The 17,843-nt window shown below is 60.3% G+C and overlaps 9 protein-coding genes across 9 annotated transcripts; all 9 read left to right on the top strand.

The window, feature by feature from the left end:
- Nucleotides 1–997: 997 nt before the first annotated feature.
- On the top strand, nt 998–1,738 carry LBRM_31_3280 (conserved hypothetical protein; the record flags this gene model as incomplete). The annotated part of the gene is made up of 1 exon (XM_001567267.1): nt 998–1,738. The coding sequence occupies one exon, from the start codon at nt 998–1,000 to the stop codon at nt 1,736–1,738; it is 741 nt and encodes a 246-aa protein (XP_001567317.1).
- Nucleotides 1,739–2,932: 1,194 nt separating this feature from the next.
- LBRM_31_3270 (conserved hypothetical protein) lies at nt 2,933–3,184 on the top strand (the record flags this gene model as incomplete). The annotated part of the gene is made up of 1 exon (XM_001567266.1): nt 2,933–3,184. One exon carries the CDS (start codon nt 2,933–2,935, stop codon nt 3,182–3,184), a length of 252 nt encoding a protein of 83 aa, XP_001567316.1.
- A 584-nt stretch (nt 3,185–3,768) lies between these two features.
- On the top strand, nt 3,769–5,157 carry LBRM_31_3260 (putative nucleoporin (NUP54/57); the record flags this gene model as incomplete). Its single annotated transcript, XM_001567265.1, has 1 exon — nt 3,769–5,157. The coding sequence occupies one exon, from the start codon at nt 3,769–3,771 to the stop codon at nt 5,155–5,157; it is 1,389 nt and encodes a 462-aa protein (XP_001567315.1).
- Nucleotides 5,158–5,668: 511 nt separating this feature from the next.
- On the top strand, nt 5,669–9,385 carry LBRM_31_3250 (conserved hypothetical protein; the record flags this gene model as incomplete). Its single annotated transcript, XM_001567264.1, has 1 exon — nt 5,669–9,385. One exon carries the CDS (start codon nt 5,669–5,671, stop codon nt 9,383–9,385), a length of 3,717 nt encoding a protein of 1,238 aa, XP_001567314.1.
- A 620-nt stretch (nt 9,386–10,005) lies between these two features.
- LBRM_31_3240 (putative aldehyde reductase) lies at nt 10,006–10,866 on the top strand (the record flags this gene model as incomplete). Its single annotated transcript, XM_001567263.1, has 1 exon — nt 10,006–10,866. One exon carries the CDS (start codon nt 10,006–10,008, stop codon nt 10,864–10,866), a length of 861 nt encoding a protein of 286 aa, XP_001567313.1.
- A 671-nt stretch (nt 10,867–11,537) lies between these two features.
- Nucleotides 11,538–11,987, top strand: LBRM_31_3230 (conserved hypothetical protein; the record flags this gene model as incomplete). The annotated part of the gene is made up of 1 exon (XM_001567262.1): nt 11,538–11,987. One exon carries the CDS (start codon nt 11,538–11,540, stop codon nt 11,985–11,987), a length of 450 nt encoding a protein of 149 aa, XP_001567312.1.
- Nucleotides 11,988–12,668: 681 nt separating this feature from the next.
- On the top strand, nt 12,669–14,702 carry LBRM_31_3220 (putative protein kinase; the record flags this gene model as incomplete). The annotated part of the gene is made up of 1 exon (XM_001567261.2): nt 12,669–14,702. One exon carries the CDS (start codon nt 12,669–12,671, stop codon nt 14,700–14,702), a length of 2,034 nt encoding a protein of 677 aa, XP_001567311.1.
- Nucleotides 14,703–15,395: 693 nt separating this feature from the next.
- LBRM_31_3210 (ribosomal protein l7/l12-like protein) lies at nt 15,396–16,034 on the top strand (the record flags this gene model as incomplete). Its single annotated transcript, XM_001567260.1, has 1 exon — nt 15,396–16,034. One exon carries the CDS (start codon nt 15,396–15,398, stop codon nt 16,032–16,034), a length of 639 nt encoding a protein of 212 aa, XP_001567310.1.
- Nucleotides 16,035–16,354: 320 nt separating this feature from the next.
- On the top strand, nt 16,355–17,497 carry LBRM_31_3200 (conserved hypothetical protein; the record flags this gene model as incomplete). The annotated part of the gene is made up of 1 exon (XM_001567259.2): nt 16,355–17,497. The coding sequence occupies one exon, from the start codon at nt 16,355–16,357 to the stop codon at nt 17,495–17,497; it is 1,143 nt and encodes a 380-aa protein (XP_001567309.2).
- Between the last annotated feature and the right edge of the window lie 346 nt (nt 17,498–17,843).

Here is a 17,843-nt window from a genome sequence, read left to right as displayed (position 1 = left end):
TGGAGTTTGTGCCTGTTGTTATTCCAGATGTCGGTGGTGGCTGCCCAATGCGCTCCCTTGTCAAGCGGCTTCCTCCCTCAGTGTAGTCATAGGGGACATTGTGCACCCCTTCTTGGCACGACGCCCCCTATTCACGGTGATGTGTAGACGGCGGTGGCGCGTTCATGGTTGAATTGCTTCCCCCCTCTTCTTCTCACGCGCATGCACCTGCTCATCCTTGGATGCGTGAGATAAGCTCCCGCTTACCTCAAGGCAGCTGCCTCACGACTGGGAGAAAACGAGTACACACACACACACACGCAATGATGTGAGTGTGCGCCCCCTCGTCAATCTTTACGTCACCGGCAGTTGTTCAGAGGCTTTCAAGGGCGGACGGAGGAGTAGTCGAGTCATTACGCGGGTAGACGTACGTAGGCAAACGACCGCCGTCCTCGCTTCTCTGCGCCGAAGTGTTTCGCAGCGTACCGCTATTCCTCTTTTTCTGCCATACTTGTCGCATCCTTCCGCGGAACGAGCCCCGCCTGGCGCCAGTCGTGCCGCACGTACCCGAAGAAGGAACGGGCAAAGACGAGAAACACCCGCTCGACGCATAACCCGATTTGACGACAGGGCACTTCTTCCTAGACGACCAGCGTTTAGCCGTGGGGTAGCCCAGAGACATGTGTGAGCTGTAGTTGCGCGCGTCGAGTTGTTGACTTGTCCGTGGTGGGAGAACACGGAGAAGGAAAGGCCCTTCCACGATGTCTGTGTTTTCTTCCACGCCTCTATTGCCTGGGCTTTGTTCTCACCCGCAGCTGCATACATCACCACGCTAGAACGGCTCACCAGTGTCAAGAGCGCCATTTCTTCAGTTGCACCATACACGCACACGCACAGGCACACACACACACACAGAGACCCCAACCTTTCCTCATTGTACCTTCATGGAGACGTGAGAGAAGAGAACTTGAGTCCACCCATCACCCTCCACTACAGCGCCCTACCCTACATTGCCTCCATGCCACCCGCATCGAACACGCCTGCGCGCGAGAAGGAGCAGCTGCACCGCAAGTTCTCCGCTGCTGCCAACGCCCTCGCTGATCTCTACCGTGAGTCCTCCAACTCCTACGAGGCGGGCTACCGCGACGCGCTTCTCTTTGTGCAGCGCTACCTGCAAAGCATTTCCCCCATCACCGAGCGCAGGCTCCCTCCTTCCTCAGCCTTCTCCATGTGCGAGACAGTCAACGCGCAGCACATGGCTCAGTTCTTGCAGAATACAATCGCGGCGCGCCGTGAGCGCATGGCAGCGGTGCGTGGCATTCACTCACTGCGCCGACGCGGACGCGAGGACGAGCAAGAGAACAGCAGATTCGGTGACGCTTGTATGGTGAGTGACGACGGCGATGCCACGGAGAACGATATCCACGGCGGAGAAGAACCGTACTTGACCTCGCAGCCATCCTCAGGGGTGACCACCGAGCCCCTGACGGATTTACCACTTCTCGCAGCATCTGGAGTGGTGAGCAGCGCCGCTTCCGATTTCTCTCGTGCCACTCTCGTTGTTGTGAATAGGGCGACACCTGCTTTGAATCGCGAGAGGGAGCATGTGGTATACTCGGAGGGTATAGTGCCTGCGAGGCTACCGTACCAGCCGCGCCGTCAGCGCCTCCGCATGGAGCGCGGTCAGAGTCACAACTCTCTGGGCGCTGCTAATGGGCATCCCCTCTCTGCGCAGCTCCGCATCGGAAGGAGAAATTGAGTGCGGAGAGGTAACGTTTTGGCACAGGTACCTCGGCTACCGCACGAGCTCCGTGGCGCTTCTCGCTTCTGCCATATGACGCAGAGGTTTTTTCCCTGCTGTTTCACGACGCACGGCTCTCATTCTCCTTTCACTGTTTCTCTCACTCACGCAGTGTTGGGGTACCCTCTTCTCTCCTCAGTTCTCTTGTCCAGGGGAGGGGCGGTACTTCTCAACTGAGGGATCGACTTCAGTGGGTGACGCGCTGGGCGTACTTCCACTGCGATGGCAGGACTGTTCTCTTCTCCGCTGCGTCACACCGTCTTGTTGCTTCCTAATCACAGAGGCCATCGCCGTGCGCGTCTGCCAACGTCGGCGTCTCCCTCAATGATCGTACGTTTGCCACTGTGTGCCTCGTGTACGGCGTTTCACTGACTCGCTCGCACCGTGCCCCTTCTCTGCCGTGCAACACACGAGCCCAACTACACCTCGTCCCCGACCTGACACAGGCCCCATCCGCGCGGTGCGCCGCAGTGCTAGACACGCGCTACAGCAGTGCGCCGGGTCAGCTATCTGAGCACAGCCGCCACCCCATGCCCCGCAGGTCGCCTCGCAGCCAGTCCCACTATGCCGGCACCGAGTGCACCTCCCCCCCCCCCCAACGTGGCCCAGGCTCCCAACGCCTGTAGGGAATGAGGGTCGGGTGGGATGCGCTCGAGTTCCGTGGGCACTTGACCGTGTCGCTGCCAGAGGTGGCCCGGTGCATTGGTCGATGTAGGGGGGGAGACCGACGTGGGTTCCGCACACGGGCCCCGTATGTGGTCCTGCGATGCCCGCATGCCACCGGGATGTCATGCGTCATGGATGTATGGAGAAAGGCGAGTGATGGCGCTTTCCCTATCCCTTATGAGTTGTGCCTCCCCCCTCCGCCCTCTGCTGCGGGACTTGCTCGCCTTGGTGCTTGCACACGCCAGGCTGCCGTCTCTGCAGTGTGAGGTCTGCCCCACACGCAAGACCTGCCAGGCTAGCTGTCTCTGTGCCTCTCGCTCTCTTGCTGTGCATCCCCCTTTCGCATATTATATCGCATCCCTCCTCTTCTCCGTCGCCACGACTACCGCCATCTCTCCACCACACTGTCGCACGGCAGTCACGTGGCCGAAAAAAAAACACACAAAACATACCCCCCCCCCCCAAAAGGGTGCACTCCGCGTGGTGATGTCCGATCAGGCACCCCCACCACTCCCTGTGGAACGAGCGAAGAAGGAGAATCTCAACTATGAGGGCCGCGTGCGCGCCGAGAAGCACAAAGATGAGCTTGTCATGAACTATACCGCCTACCTCGCAGCTCACCCGGAGATCACCCCTCTCCTACAGGACATTGTGCAGCACGTGCTGGTGCTGAAACCAGCGCGTCCACTGGAGGCCATGCGTGCATTTGTGCAGATGCGCTCCTCGAGCTCCGTGTAGGCGCGTGACGCTGTGCGGTTACCAGCGAAATCAGAACAGAGCGCAGTCACTCTGTGCTTAACTCTGTGGATGTTGCGCTTGTGCCTCTCACTCACCCACACGCAGAGCCTCTTGGCTCCCACGTCACCTCTCTCCGTACCATTGTGGACATGTATCGTACTCCTGGATGTTCTTCAGGTGTGCACTGCGCTATCCATGTGACAGCCCAGCAAAGAAGAGACGAAGCAAAACACCGGGTCAGTGGGTATCTCTTCTCATCCTTGATTAAGCGCGGAACCGTGAGAGATGACTTCCGGGGCCCTTATCAGAACACCGCGTCACTCAACCCTTGGAGAGCCACAAAGGTGGTCATTGCTCCGTAGCGAGCCGCCCTCTCTTCCCTTCCGTTGAGTGAGCCCCACCTGCCTCTCTCCACTCCACTCTTCGCCTCTCTCACACCTTCCCCTCGTCCCTTCCCTTCCCTTCGTCGCCTACACGCACATGCGCATAGTCACATCGCGAGTGAGACGGTGTCGGTCGAATTCGCGCCTCTCGTCCTCTTTGCTGTTTTGTTTCTTTACGGTTTCGCTCACCTCTGCCGAGCCATGTTTGGTGCCACGGCACCTTCGACAGTCATCGGGGCCCCAGCCGCGGGCTTCGGTAAGGCGCCGGCGACGTTTGGCACCACCACCTTAACCGGCACGAACACAACGGCACCCACTGACGGCGGCTTCGGCTCTAAGACAGGCACCTCGACCACGCCAGGCTTTGGCACCGCGTTTGCTGCCCCGATGACCAGCGCCGCTCCTGTGTTTAGCGCCACACCAGCTGGGGGGGCGGCTGGCTTTGGTAGTGGCTCTGCATCAGGGACCACTGCCCCTGGTGGAGCTGCCGGTGTCGGCACGTGCGGCTTTGGAGCTGGCGGCGGTTTTGGGGCGAAGTCAGGAGGGGGTTTTGGCACCCACGCCACCTCTGGCTTCGGAGCGCCCGCAACGGCGGGCATCGGCTTTGGCTCAGGGGCAGCAGCACCGGCAGCGACTGGCGGTTGGGGCATGCAGCAGCCCAACCCCACCATGCAGCCCCAGGCACCCCAACAGCAGCAAGCGACTGTGCACCTGCTGCAGCCGACCGTCACGCTGCAGGACTTCACGCGGCAGAGCGCCCTCGCCAGCTATCTCGTCAAGCTGGACGAGTCCTACAACGCACTACACCCCAACTGCCACTTCAGGGCCTTTGTGTACAACACGTGCGGGGCGGGGCAGGCCATGGACGCGATTCAGAAGGAGCGCTACACAGCCTACCTTAACGGCGGTGGATGCAGTGATGAGGCCTACATGCAAGCTCTCCAAAAGAGCCCCGACCCCGGCCGCCTCTACCCCTCCCCCATCCACTTCTCCCAGGAGCTCCGGCGGCGAACTGAGAAGCAGCGGGAGGCGGTGAAGGTGCTGCAGAGGAAGGCGGCGGAGCTCCTGCAGGATGTCGACACGGTGGCGGGCATGGACGCCGCAAACGTGCGGCGGCAGCGCGAGGTGGAGCAGCAGGAAGTGATGCTGCTCCACCGATGGTACTCGCTTCTATGCAAAATGGAGCTGCTTCGTCGCCACGGCAGCTCATACGGCGAGGAAAGCTTGCTGAACAGCCGCGTCGAGCAGCTCCGCCAGCTATTGCGAGCGCCTGGTCGCTACAGTCAGTTGTTGGGTGAGCTGCGGCCGTTCCTGACGGAGGAGGCATCGCGTGTGGCAATGGTCGCCCAGCAGTCGGCAAACAAGTCGGAAGCGCGTCAACAGCAGCCTGGCTTCATCGGTGCCGCGCCGGCAGTGTGGCGAAGCGCAGACGGTCAGCCACTGCTGCGCTCCGAGGTGGATCCGTACATGATGAGGGACTGGATCCAGTTTACCAAGCAGATGCAGGACGGGATTGAGGCACTGGATGAGTTGCTCAAGACAGACCTAAAGGAGATGCAAGCGATCCGCAGTCGTGTGGAAGCTTCTTAGATGCGTGAGGGAGGGGAGTAGTGTCGGTTCACCATGTCGACGCGGCGTTGGTGTTCTTCTCTCGTTTGCCCTGTTCGGTGCCGCGTAGTCCTCAAAAAGTGAAAGACGCACCGCGGCGGCGGTGCGGGCAAAGGCCCAAGTGAGAGTGGGCAGTGCACTCCTCACGTGCACACACGAGTGCGTTGGACCACTCGGGTATGTCTTCACCGCTTTTCTTATGTGTTGTCGCGTTGTGTCTGCCCTTGAGGGAAGAAGTAGACAATCAAGGGTCTCTATTCGTAGAAGCCAAATCCTTCCGCACCGTCATGCACTGGGCGAGTGCCTTGGCACCCTTTCCCCTCACCAGCCCGCAGCACTTTTCCATCCTGCCTCTCCTTGCGCTTTGTTTTTCTCTTCTCTTCTCCCCTCCCCTGCACGTGGGAACACAGCCCGCACGATTGCATAGCGTTGCTCTTCCGCTTCTCTTCCGTACGGCACACACAACACGAGGGGGGAGGGGGGCGGCGTCATCATGACGGACGGGGTGTGGCGCAACTTCCGTTTCTTCGACAGCGAGCCTCTTGCTGCTGCCGCCTCCTTGGCGGAGCTCAACGTGGTGTGCACGTGCTTTACTCCCACCTCACTCGTTGTGGGCGACTACGAAGGTCAAGTGTTCTTCCTCGACCGCCATCCTCCATCAACGACCGCCACGCCGGGGAGGTGGTGCTTTCAGGCTTACTCGGGCCCTGTCACGCACATTCGCTACTGCGCACTCCGCAACACCCTCGTCACGATCGGCAATGACGATGCGGTTAACAACACGGTGTTGAGAGTCTGGGACCTTGACCAGCTCGCAGTGTTGTACTGCGGCCTTCTGGGCCCTCACCCAGTCGGAGCCTCAACATCCATTTCAGGAGCTGCCGCAGCCGATGCCTCTCTCCGATGGCGGCCACCCTGTCAGGAGCACCGTATTTTTCCCACCAGCAAAAGCGCGAGTGGCGGTGCTGTGAGTGTGCGCGCTTCAGGCGAAGAGGCCCCGCTGGTGCCGATTCTGCTCGATGAATGGAAGCAGCTGCAGTGCCACTTTAAGCCATCTGCCACCGGCGCAGTCATCTCTTCTTCCTCTCCCTCTGGGAGCTCCACCGGCAACGGATCCACGTCGCGTGCAGGGAAGGGTGACAGCAGCAGCGGTACCGATGTCGTCTCCTGCGGCACCATCCGCTCTAGCGTAGTGAGCTTCGATGTAGCACCCGATCTCTCGTGCGCCGCGATCGGGCTCGTCACACGCGACTGTGTCGTGCTGAAGGGCGATCTGGAGAAGGGGCGAGCAGTGCGGGCGTTGACGATCCGCAGCGGCCTCGCCAAAGGCGCCCTCACGTTTGTTGGTCTTCCCAACCCGCGGCTCGTGACGCTGCCGGAGAACAAAGGCGGCGGCGACGCAAGCGGCACAGGCGCCTTCTCATTTCTGACGGGGGGCGGCCCCCGTGTACCGACAGGTGCGGCGGCAGCGGGGGTACAGGTACTCTACACGGTCTACGACGATGTGGTCACGTGCTGGGCTTTGCGAGCAAACGGCAACTGGTCCGAATACCCGTGCCCCACTCCCGGCGGTGGTGCTCCACGTTTTGGAGCGGCGCTGACGTCGCATGGCGAGCTGCTCATGCTGAGCAGGCAGGCCGTGACACCTGCGGCAACTGGCAGCCTAGTTGTGCGTCTCGGTCCTGCTAGTGCAGCCTCCAGCGTTCCCGCGCCGTATGATCCGACGGCGAAGTCGTCAGTGCATACCATTCACGTCGACCACGTGCCGGGCCGTTGCTTCCTCCACACGCACCGCCAGTACCTCGCGCTGCTGGTGCAGCACGACGGAAGGCCAGCGCAGTTTCAGCTGCAGTGCTTTGATCTCACTTATCGCATCCGTGGACTGAGTCGCTCGCAGGAGGCATACACGAACTGTGCCATGCTTCTGGCGGATGAAACAGACATGCTGGTACTGTTCCTCGACCCGGCGGCGCACACGCGGCAGCTCACGTTGCGCGGCGTGCGGCTGCGTGAGGCAGACACGCTGACGAAGCTGGAGCTTCTCTTCAGCAAGGAGTGCTACAGCATTGCGCAGCAACTGGTGCAGCGAATGGAAGGTGCGGACCCGACGCTGCAGCTGCGCATCCGCAAGCGCTACGGCGACTACCTCTATGGAAAAGGCAAGTTTGACGAGGCCATGGCCCAGTACGTGGATACCATTGGGCACCTGGAGTCCTCCTATGTCATTCAGCGCTACATGGGCAGTGCGCATATGGAGCAGCTCATCCGCTACCTGGAGGAGCTGCACAACCAGCAGCACAGTGCGCACACCAATATGGCACACACGACGCTGCTGCTCAAGTGTTACATCAAGCGCAAGGACGAAGCTCGACTCAAGGCGTTCATCCACCGCGACGACGTACGCTTTGAGGCTAAGAACGCGATCGAGGTCTGTCGAGAGGGCGGGTACGCTGAGGCGGCTCTGCACATCGCCGACCGCTACGCTGCCGTGTATGACTACGCACGCATTCGCTTGTACGACATGCACGAGCCCCTCGAGACGCTGGCGTATGTCCGTGCACTGGGGATCAGTGAGGCGGAGCAGACTTGCTTGCAGCTCGGCAGAGATCTTCTCATTACAGCGCCGCGGGCCACGACTGAGCTGCTGGTGGATTTGTGCGTGCACTGGAAGGGACCAGGACGGCGCCTAGTGGACGCACCTGCTGTTCCTGCGCTCGTGCCCGACGCTTCTCCTTTCCTGACTGGCACGGGAAGCGTGATGGGAAGCGAGTCGCAGCATCCTCACCACGCGAACGCGTCTGCGTTCTTGCACATCTTCGTCGACGCACCAGTGTGTCTCATGAACTTCCTTCGAGCGGTGGTGGAGAGTGGTGTGCTGGATGAGGATGACGTGGCCCCGGCACCGATGCAGGTGACTATGGAAAGCAATGCAATCACGTCATCATCTCCTGCACCGCCCTCTCCCACAGCGACACCAAGCCTGCATGCGGTGCTCTACAACACGCTGTTGGAGCTTTACATGACTCGTGAGCTGAAGGACACGCTTCGACTTGTGCCCCACATAACTGCAGCAGATGATGGTGGTGGTAGCGACACCCTTTCCTTCACAGAGGCACGTACTGGTGGTGTCCTTCGCACCAACGCGACAGCTGAGTTCTCCTCGGAGCCGTATGAGCGACGGCTGGAGCAGGCACGGACGTTTTTGGAGGCCCACAGGGGCCGCTACGACCACTACCGAGCCCTGAGCCTCGCCCATCAACATCATTTTCAGGACGGCATTTTGTACCTTCTCCGCTCCCTTGGGCTCTCGGAGGAGATCCTCGGCTACTACAGCGCCAAGCTGAAGGACCCCAACACCACTCAGACTGAGAGGAACGAGGCGACCACGAAACTCTTCCAGGCGTGTCAGGACAGTCCAGCAGCCGACAGCAGCACGATCGCCATGTGGATGACGCTGCTCTCGCAGCTCATGCGCACCGCGAAGACGGAGTGGCTCGACGTTGTGAAGGTGTTGGACTACATCGAGGCCCACGACGCGCTATCACCGGTTGTGGTGCTGGAGATACTGAGCAGCAACTCTCAGAGCACTCTCGACCTGCGAACCGTACGAAACTACTGTCAGCGGTGCCTGCTGAAACAGACGCAGCAGCTGCAGAAGGTTCTGGCGCAGACGTCGCAGCAGCTCGGGGAGATGCAGCACATCAGGAAGCAGGTCGTCGCTCTGCAGACCTCGGCTGTCGTGTTTCAGGCTACCACGTGCGCCCACTGCCATCAGGCACTTGACACTCCCACGGTGTACTTTATGTGCAAGCACGCCTTTCACCACCGCTGTCTCTACACATCCACGGAGTGCAACGTGTGCGCCGCGGCTTATCGCCGCCAGCTGGACTCTATCAGGGAGGCTCTGGAACGGGAGACACAGGCGCACAACCCGAGCAGCTTTACAGCGCGGTTCTTTCAGGATGTGAAGCGCGGCCACTGTGCGACGAAAGAAATGCCGGGGGCATCTGCAGGTCCGAACTGGAGCACACCGCAGGATGGCTTCGGCGTGCTGACGGACTACGTGGCTCGCGGTATCCTTGGCGCTGCACCGCCCTACAAAGACGCGGGACTCTTTGGCTACGGGCCACCAGTGCCGCCCTGCCCCGGTGGAGGTCGTCAGCGTAGACCGGAGGAAGTGGCCAGTGCGGACAACCTCGAGGTTTGGTAGGCGGAAATATCCGCATGTCGGCATGTCTGTTGTGTTGGCGCTCACGCAAGTTCAAGTGAGTTGGCGAGAAACGTGTCACCTCAGCAGCAGGCGGTGGGCAATGCTCCCTGGGCACTGAAGAAGGCCTCGGCCAATAGAGGAGACGAGCCGTCCCAGCGGCACAGAGAGATGCACCAGCCTGGGACTCCCTTCAGCTGCTGTCCTACACGGAAGTCGGCAGCCTCTCTTTGGTGGGGCACTCCTTCGAGTCTCACACCTTGTCGAATTCCCTCATGCAGGACCGCAGCGCAGGTCGCGTGCCTACCGAACACCTCATGTAGCCCCTCTCCTCCTCCCCTACTGCCGCCACTGCTGATACGAAGGCTACTGACACCCATATCACCACAGCAGCTCTGTTACCAGCCAAACACTAGTGACTACCGGCACTGAATGGGAGTGGCAACGCCACGCTGCAACCCGTCTTTCTCCTCCTTATCCGCTTAGTTGCCGTGGCGCGATTTACTACACAGCACAACGCAGTCAGCGACTTGAACGCTTCGGTTTTCTCTCTGCTGTATCGCACACACACACACAGGCACGCGCGCAACTACTCATCCATGTCCTCACGCACTCAAGCTCAGATGGCGACTCCACGTGTGGTGCGCCTGCCCGATGGCACAACAGCTCCAGCGCTAGGACAGGGTGTGTGGATGATGGGTGACAACCCTGCGAAGCGCGCAGTCGAGCTGGCGGCGCTGCGAGCCGGTGTGGCAGCGGGCATGACGCTTATCGATACCGCAGAGATGTACGGCAACGGCCGCTCCGAGCGACTCGTGGCGGAGGCCATCAAAGAGACGCCGCGCGAGTCGCTCTTCGTGGTCTCGAAGGTGCTGCCACAGAATGCGTCCCGGGCGAACATCTTTCGGTGCTGCGATGCCTCCCTCCAGAACATCGGGACGGACTACCTGGACCTATACCTTCTGCACTGGCGCGGTGCTGTGCCGCTCTCCGAGACGGTGACGTGCCTGGAGGAGCTCGTCAAGAGCGGGAAGATCCGCCGCTGGGGTGTGTCGAACTTCGATGTCAACGATATGGAGGAGTTGTGGCGCGTCCCTGGCGGAGACAAGTGTGCCGTCAACCAGGTGCTGTACCACCTCGGCTCCCGTGGCATCGAGTACGACCTTATTCCGTGGCTAACGGCGCACAACGTGCCAGTGATGGCCTACTGCCCCATCGCCCAGGCTGGCGAGCTCAAGGCGGAGCTGTACAAGAGCGCAGTCGTGCAGAGCGTCGCAGCTCGCCACAGCGCCACCGTCGCCCAAGTGCTACTCGCCTTTGTGCTACGCAGCGGGCACGTTATCGCGATCCCCCGCTCCAGCAACCCGGCGCACACAAAGGAGAATGCAGAGGCAGGCGGTATTGAATTGACAGAGGAGGACATGGTGGAGCTGAACGCAGCGTTTCCCGCGCCCAAGTGCAAGACGCCTCTCGACATTGTGTGAGGAGGGTGCAGGGGTGTGTGTGTGTGCGCGCTTTCCTGGGCGATGAGAGCCCTGCTGTCGCCGCATGTGCACAGGTGCTTCTGCGTCCTTGCCTCCCTCCCCAACGAGGGGTCCGGTGCCCTCTTGTTTGACCTCTGCTCCATTTGGTTTGGGGTTGTGCACTTTTATACAGAGCGGCGCTTCGTCAGCATGGGGGAGGGGGGAAGAGCGCATTCCGCAACCTCTACTCGGAGGGGGCGCCGGCCTGGCGACGCATTGTGGGTACCCCTCACCTGTTTCCTTTCAACTCGGCCAAGCGCTTGAGTTTTTGCGCCTTCCCACGGCGGCTACCGCTTGAGGTGGAGACTGCTGATAATCGGTGAGCGGGAACTCCGTTCAGGTTCCCTTTCACCTCCTCCCTCGCTGCTCAAAATTCATCGTTGCCGCACTGCTCATCTCCCATCGCTCACACCGTTTCCCTCTTCTCCATCGTCGCCCCTGGCGGCGCTGGTCATCCGCACCCGATTACCCGTGCGGCCACACCCACACGCACGCGCACTACAAACTCGCAAGGAGCACAGAATTGCGGCAGCGGATCCTCGAAACCCTTTGTGGAATCTGCGCTCTTGCTTGCTCTTTTCCCTTCTCCCTCGCCCTCTCTTCAACCTCCAGGGATTGTGTTTGACGCTGGAATGGGCAAGAAGAAGCGCGGGAGTGACGTGGAGACGGCGCCGGAGCTCAGCTTCGTGGGGGGTGGTGTCCTCAACATGATCATCCTCAAGGGGGCGGATGGCATCCAACATATCACAGCGGACACCGCCGCCTTCCTCGAGGATAAGCGAGTGATACGTAGCACCAACATGGATCAGGTGACCTTCTCCCCAAATATCATCTTCAAGGTCACTCTTGACTTTGCAGAGGCAATGCCGTGCGTTCCCGAGATTGCGGTGCGCGAGACAACAGACTGGATGCTGCTAAGCTGCGCGGGAACGCACGCATACTACTCGACGGTAGACCAGCGCCTCGTTCTGCAGCAGTGCAAGGCATCCCTGCAGAGCAACATACCGGAGTTAGAGTATCCCATCTCCCTTGTGCTTCGGTTTGACGATGATCAGTGGTTAGTCGAGTGCGTCAGGCGCTAAGCCTGACTCAGTTGTGTCTGCGTGCGGTAGCCGTCCTCATTGTCGTGTGTGCGTGTGCGTGGTGGATTTTGCCTTTGTATTCGACCCGCATTTTGTTCTCTCTCTCTCTCTCTCCCTCTCCCCCTTCCCTACTCCGCTGGACTCGAGCTGTGCTCTGGCTGCAGGGCAACAACAGCGGCGCCTCCCCACGCTTCGAAGAGGCACAAAGGTAAACGTGTGTCGCGTGCATGCGGCGCTGCTTCTCGATCTACCACTCGCCGCTTTGCTCTTCCTCCCTGTCTCTCCCGCATTTCTCTCATCGTACAGTGGCGGTATACTCGCTGCTGCTTGGAATTCTTCTTCTCGCGCGTGCAGCTGCACTGGCGTGTACCGACTTGCACAGAAAAACAGCAGTGCGCACGTTCCTCCATGCGTTTTAGCTTTCCTGTCGCTGCTCCTTGTCTACCGTCGTTCGTTTTCGACTGGGCTCTTCCTCCCCAACGCCTCCCTCCAACCTCAGGTCAACCGACCTGGTGACTGTAGCACCCGTCAACGAGTTGACCTTCGAACTACTCGCAGACGTTGCCAAGACTCAAGGCTGCTGCGTGTACCGGTATCTCTTTTGCTTGTGTTCGCACTTCCACATCGCTTTCTTTCCTTCGCGCTACGCCTCCCCACCTCCCCACCCACCGCTCCACAGCCATGGAAGCTGCACCCGTGGCGGCGGCGCAGCAACCACCGCAGGCCCAAAAGCGGCCCCGCGAGGAAAGCGATGCTTCTCCACAGGAGGGCAGCAACGACAGCGTGCCCGCCACCTTCTCAAACGAGCACTCCCTCACGACGCCAGTTGTGGGCGCGGAGCTTGTTGTGGACGTGGATCAGTCAGAGACGAACGCACAGGCGTCGGCCGTAGATGCCCCGCGTTCACGATCGCGTGGGCTACCCGCCGTAGGGCCAGGTCCCATCTCACCTGTCGCGGCCTCTCGCAGCGGTACTGAGGGCGCCAGCAGCTGCCAGGCGGCTGCAGTGGTCGCAACGCTGGGGTCGTCCTCTTCGGCCTTTGCGGACGCGCGCCGCTTCAAGCAGCCCACCCTTGCGGCCTACGGCATGGTCAGCGACACGATAGCGCTCAAGAAGGAGATTAGCGACCGCGACAGCCACATTGAGGAGTTGAACCGCGAGGTGGAGGGGCTGCGTGCGGAGGTGGGGCGGCGCGATGACCAGATACACTTCATGGACGGTCAATGCCGGCAGTACCAGAAGAAGCTGGAGCACTTCCAGTCCGTCATGCGGCAGGAGATGCTGAGCGCTGCTCAGAAGGATCGTTCAGAGGCTCGACGCGTCCTCTACCAGAAGCACTTCGAGCTCGGCCAAACGGCGACGTGGCACAGCAATGGCCAGACGGTATGGATGGAGGGCGATCGGGTGCGCACACTCTTTCTGACGCTGGCGAGCCTCACCCAAAAACGCGAGGAAGCCGAGGCGCTCAAGAAGGCGGCGCAGAGCAGCGTGAAGCATCTCGCCCGGCAGGAGCGGGAGCGGGAGGACTCGGGCGCCGGCGCCGACCTGCAGGACGCGCTGATGGCTGCCCAGATGGAGTATCAGCTGCGCACCTCTGAGCACGCCGCGCTGACGAACAGCATCGCTGACGTCAAGCTGAAGCAGGCGGAGGTGGAGCACGAAAAGAAGGCATTCGTAAAGGAGATGCGACGGGTGAATGACGAGGACACGTCCGAGTTCTTGGCTATCCCCACCATCGGCGAGGGAGACCGCTACGTCCTCATGCATCTACTAGGCAAGGGCGGCTTCTCTGAAGTGTGGAAGGCGTTCGACCTCGTCGAAGGGCGCTATGTAGCGTGTAAGATTCACCACATCCAGCGCGAGTGGCCTACCCAGACGCGCACTCACTACCTGCGCCATGCGCAGCGGGAGCTCGACATTATGCGCGCGCTCGATCACCCGCACCTGACACACCTGTACGACGTCTTCCCCCGCGGCGACAACATGTTCATTTCTGTGATGGAGTACAGCAACGGCATGGACCTCGACACCTACCTGAAGCGCTACCGCACCTTCAAGGAGGCCGACGCGCGACTCATCTTTCTCCAAGTCGTGGACGTACTGCGCTACCTCGCCTCCCTGGAGAGCCCCATCATCCACTACGACCTTAAGCCGGCCAACATACTGCTGCACCGCGACGACCCGACCATCCTCGACATCAAGATTACCGACTTTGGGCTCTCCAAGATCATCGGCGCCACACGCGAAGGCCCTAGTGACAACCCGTCCATCGAGCTCACCTCGCAGGGCACCGGCACCTACTGGTACCTGCCGCCCGAGTGCTTCGAAACCGCTTCGACGCCGCGCATCAGCAACAAAGTGGACATCTGGTCCGCCGGTGTTATTTTCTACCAAATGCTCTTCGGCAGGCGACCGTTTGCCGAGGGCGAGTCGCAGCGCCGCATATGGCAGGAGAAGCTCATCATTCAATCAGCGCGTACGCTCGACTTTCCAGACGCGCCCAAGGTGAGTGAGGAGGCGAAGGACGTCATCCGCGCCTGCCTCGCCTTCAACGAGCACGAGCGATGCGACGTGTTTCAGCTGAGTCAGGACCCCTACCTCTTTCGAACGAGCCGCCGCTCCACTCACAAGGCAAAGAGCGCCGCTCTCCCTGGCGGCGGAAACTCGTGTTCGCCGCTGATGCCGCCCGTCGCCGACGCAACACCGGCATCATAGACGTTCGCCGTATGTCGGTATGGGTGCACCTACAGACACATGGCTTTATCGCAGAAGACGAACGGAACAACATCAGAGAAAGACAAAGGAGACGTGTATGTCTGTGTTGTCATTGAGTCTCTTTCAGCTTGGGTATCCGCACACGCGTCTGCACATCTCCCGCTTCGCCTCCCCCTCCCCTCCCCCCTTCTTCACCTCGATTTGTTCTCTTCTGTTCATCCCCGCCATTCGCCAAACCAGACTTGACCACCTGCGCTCCTTTTGCCCGCCTCTTCCAAGTTCTCGCTGGGTTTACATCTTGCCTTGTTACGTAGTAAGAGAGAAAAAAACACACACACAGGGGGGTGTCGTGCAGTCTTCTGGGCGTGCGTCGATGTGCCCGAGCGTTGCCATGCACGTGTTGAAGGCACCCCCCCCCTCCCCTTACGCTCTCCTCCTTGCAGCTGTTGCACCCACGCACCAGACGAGCCTTCACTGCCGCAAGTGTACTCCCTCTGTGCCCCTTCGTCTTGTATTGCAGAGTCCCCATATGTACGCTGTGAATGAGTGCACACGCCCGCTGTAGACTCGTTCGTTTACTCCCCACCACCACCCCACCTCCATGTCCCCCTGCCCCCTCTCTTTATGTGTTAAAGACTAACACAAAGTCGACGCATCAAGCACCGCACCCATCATAGTCTTTTTCACGTAGACATGCGACAGCGAGTCCTTGCTCGGGTAGTAACACGACTGTCGGGGGGCGCCGCCGCCCTCTTCACCTCGCACCGAACCATCATCAACGGCGTGGCGAGTAGCCGCATTCCGCGTGGTATGGTGCCGCTGGGTGTGCAGTGCAGCGAAGACGTGCTAGAGGCACTGGCCGAGGCCTACGTGAGCATGGATATGGCCACCATGGCAGCCTTTCACAAGAAGACAATGGCAGAGATGTTGCGCGCCAGTGGCGGTGGGACCCAACCCACCGAGATGAACTACGAGGAGCGCTTGTTGCAAGCTATGGGCGGTGGTGATGGCGCCGCCGCCACGCCTGCACCAGCGGCTGCCGTGGCTCCTTGTGCTGCTGCCAGCGACGCTGTGGCTGCAGAGAGTGTCGCTTCAATGGCCAAGAAGGCGCCTGAAAAAATGGCCTTTGACGTCACCCTCAAGAAGTTCCCGGCTGAGAACAAGATCAAGCTGATCAAGGAGCTGCGCTCTGTGTGTGGGCTCTCCATTCCGGAAGCGAAGGCGGCGATCGAGAAATCCCCAGGTGTGATCGCCTGCCAGGTGCAGAAGGCCGACGCAGAGAAGCTCAAGGACGGTATGGTGAAGCTAGGGGCCGAGGTGGAGCTGATGTGAAAACTGAGGCGGAGTAGCTCATTCCATGCCCGAAACGTGCGTCACACGACATAGGCGTGCCTTCTTTGCTCTTCTCATAGGGTGCTGGTGTGCGCATAGGAGCGCAAGAATCAGTACGGTACGACTCTCCGTCCGCTGTTGCGGTCCTCAAGTCTGTTGCTCACGGAAATTGTTTGGCTCGATGGTGAGATGGTGCATGGCGCAGTTCAGCGTATCGAAAAAAAACAGTCACGTATGCACGGGCAGCGCACGCCCACGTGCTGAAGTGAATGAGTCGCCGTTGGCACTTGGCGGTGCGCTTCTGTCGACACATGCTGCGCATGAGCGTTCCCCTCCCCCTCCCCTCCCTTCTCGTCACTCTTGGCTATGAATGCTCACTCTCTTCCTCTCTTATCCGATGTTTTGTCCCTTTACGTTGCACTGGCCTCCCTCCCTCCCTCCCGCACGCTGTACCCGCGCACACCCCACACTCGGCAGATTCGATCGAGTCTTCTTTTAGAGACGCGTCGCTCCCCTCTCACATTTTCGTTGCACACCAGAAGCGGCAAGGGTCCCATGCGCTAGCGCGCCACGGCCTCCATCATCCAGTTGAACACCGCTCAAGGGAGCCCCTCACACAATCGTCACATTTCACAGCCGTCATGTCTGACAGCCTCCCCGGCGCGTTGTGCTTCGTGAGCCTCATCGTCTTCTTCGTGGCGGATTTCTTCTACGCTAAGAAGCTGAACGAGCAGAAGAATGCGCACCCGGAGCTCGACGACTGCGCACCATCCACGTCCCCAGACCTCGACACGATAGCCGTGCTCGACTCTCTCACCGCCACTGCCATTGACCTCTACCACCACGAGCGAGAGCGCTTCACCGGCGTGGCGGCGCCCGCCAACTCGCGGGAGTATGCAGCAGTTGGTGAAAACGGTGTGAGCGGGCAGCCGGCCGACAGCCCCGACTTGGGCGACCCTGCAGGTAAGAAGGTGATGCACACCATGGTAGTGGTGTGTAGCGTTGTTGCGCCGGTGCTGACTGTCCTTCTGATTCTCATGCCCTCTCTCTTTGGGTGGACACAGTTTGGGGTGCACTCGTCCGTTTCCTATCTTGCCGCTGTCCCCGGCATGGCCGCTACCGCTTTCTACGTGGTGCGCTCCTATGAGCTGACGCAGGTGTTCGAAGCCACCAAAGCGGAGTGGATCTCGATGATGTGGCTCCGCCTAGACGTCTTCTTTGTCATGTCCGCCGTCGCCTTCTTTGGTGTCGGGGCATGGGTGGTGGCCAGCTGCATGTTGACAGTTGCCTTCTACCTGGCCCACCGACTCATGAAAATGGAGAAGCAGCTGAATCGCATGCAGCGACACACGCAGCTGGTGCGCGACGAGGTGGACGTGACGCGCGTGCTCGTTCCTGGCACGGAGGAGTCCAAGCGGGCCTCCGGCATCAACGACGGGTACAGCGCGCTCGCCTCGCCGTGAAGGTCCGATAACAAAAGCCTATAAATCTCGTGTGTGTGTGTGTGTGTGTGGCTATGGCATGTACGTGCGCTCTCTTCTACACTTGTGACCTTCGACCCTCCGGCTATGAGCGCCTGTCGATGGAGCAACGCTTGTCGTTGTTTTTGCTGCTGATTTTCGCTTGTATGCATGCGCTTTGGGGGTGGCCACCAAACTTCTTCGTTAAAGACATGCACCCACGGACGCACACACCGGGCACATCGACTCTGGCTCACGGGCGCCGTACCACGTTAAGGATGCGCGCGCGCTGTGACGCACGCAACGGTCTTCGGTATAAGAGAGCTGGGGAGGTGCATCCAAATTTTGC

Source organism: Leishmania braziliensis, chromosome 31 (genome assembly GCF_000002845.2).
Source record: "Leishmania braziliensis MHOM/BR/75/M2904 complete genome, chromosome 31".
Taxonomy (NCBI): Eukaryota; Euglenozoa; class Kinetoplastea; order Trypanosomatida; family Trypanosomatidae; genus Leishmania; species Leishmania braziliensis.
Note: the sequence above shows the minus strand (reverse complement) of the source record. Positions and strands in the feature narration are given on the sequence as shown.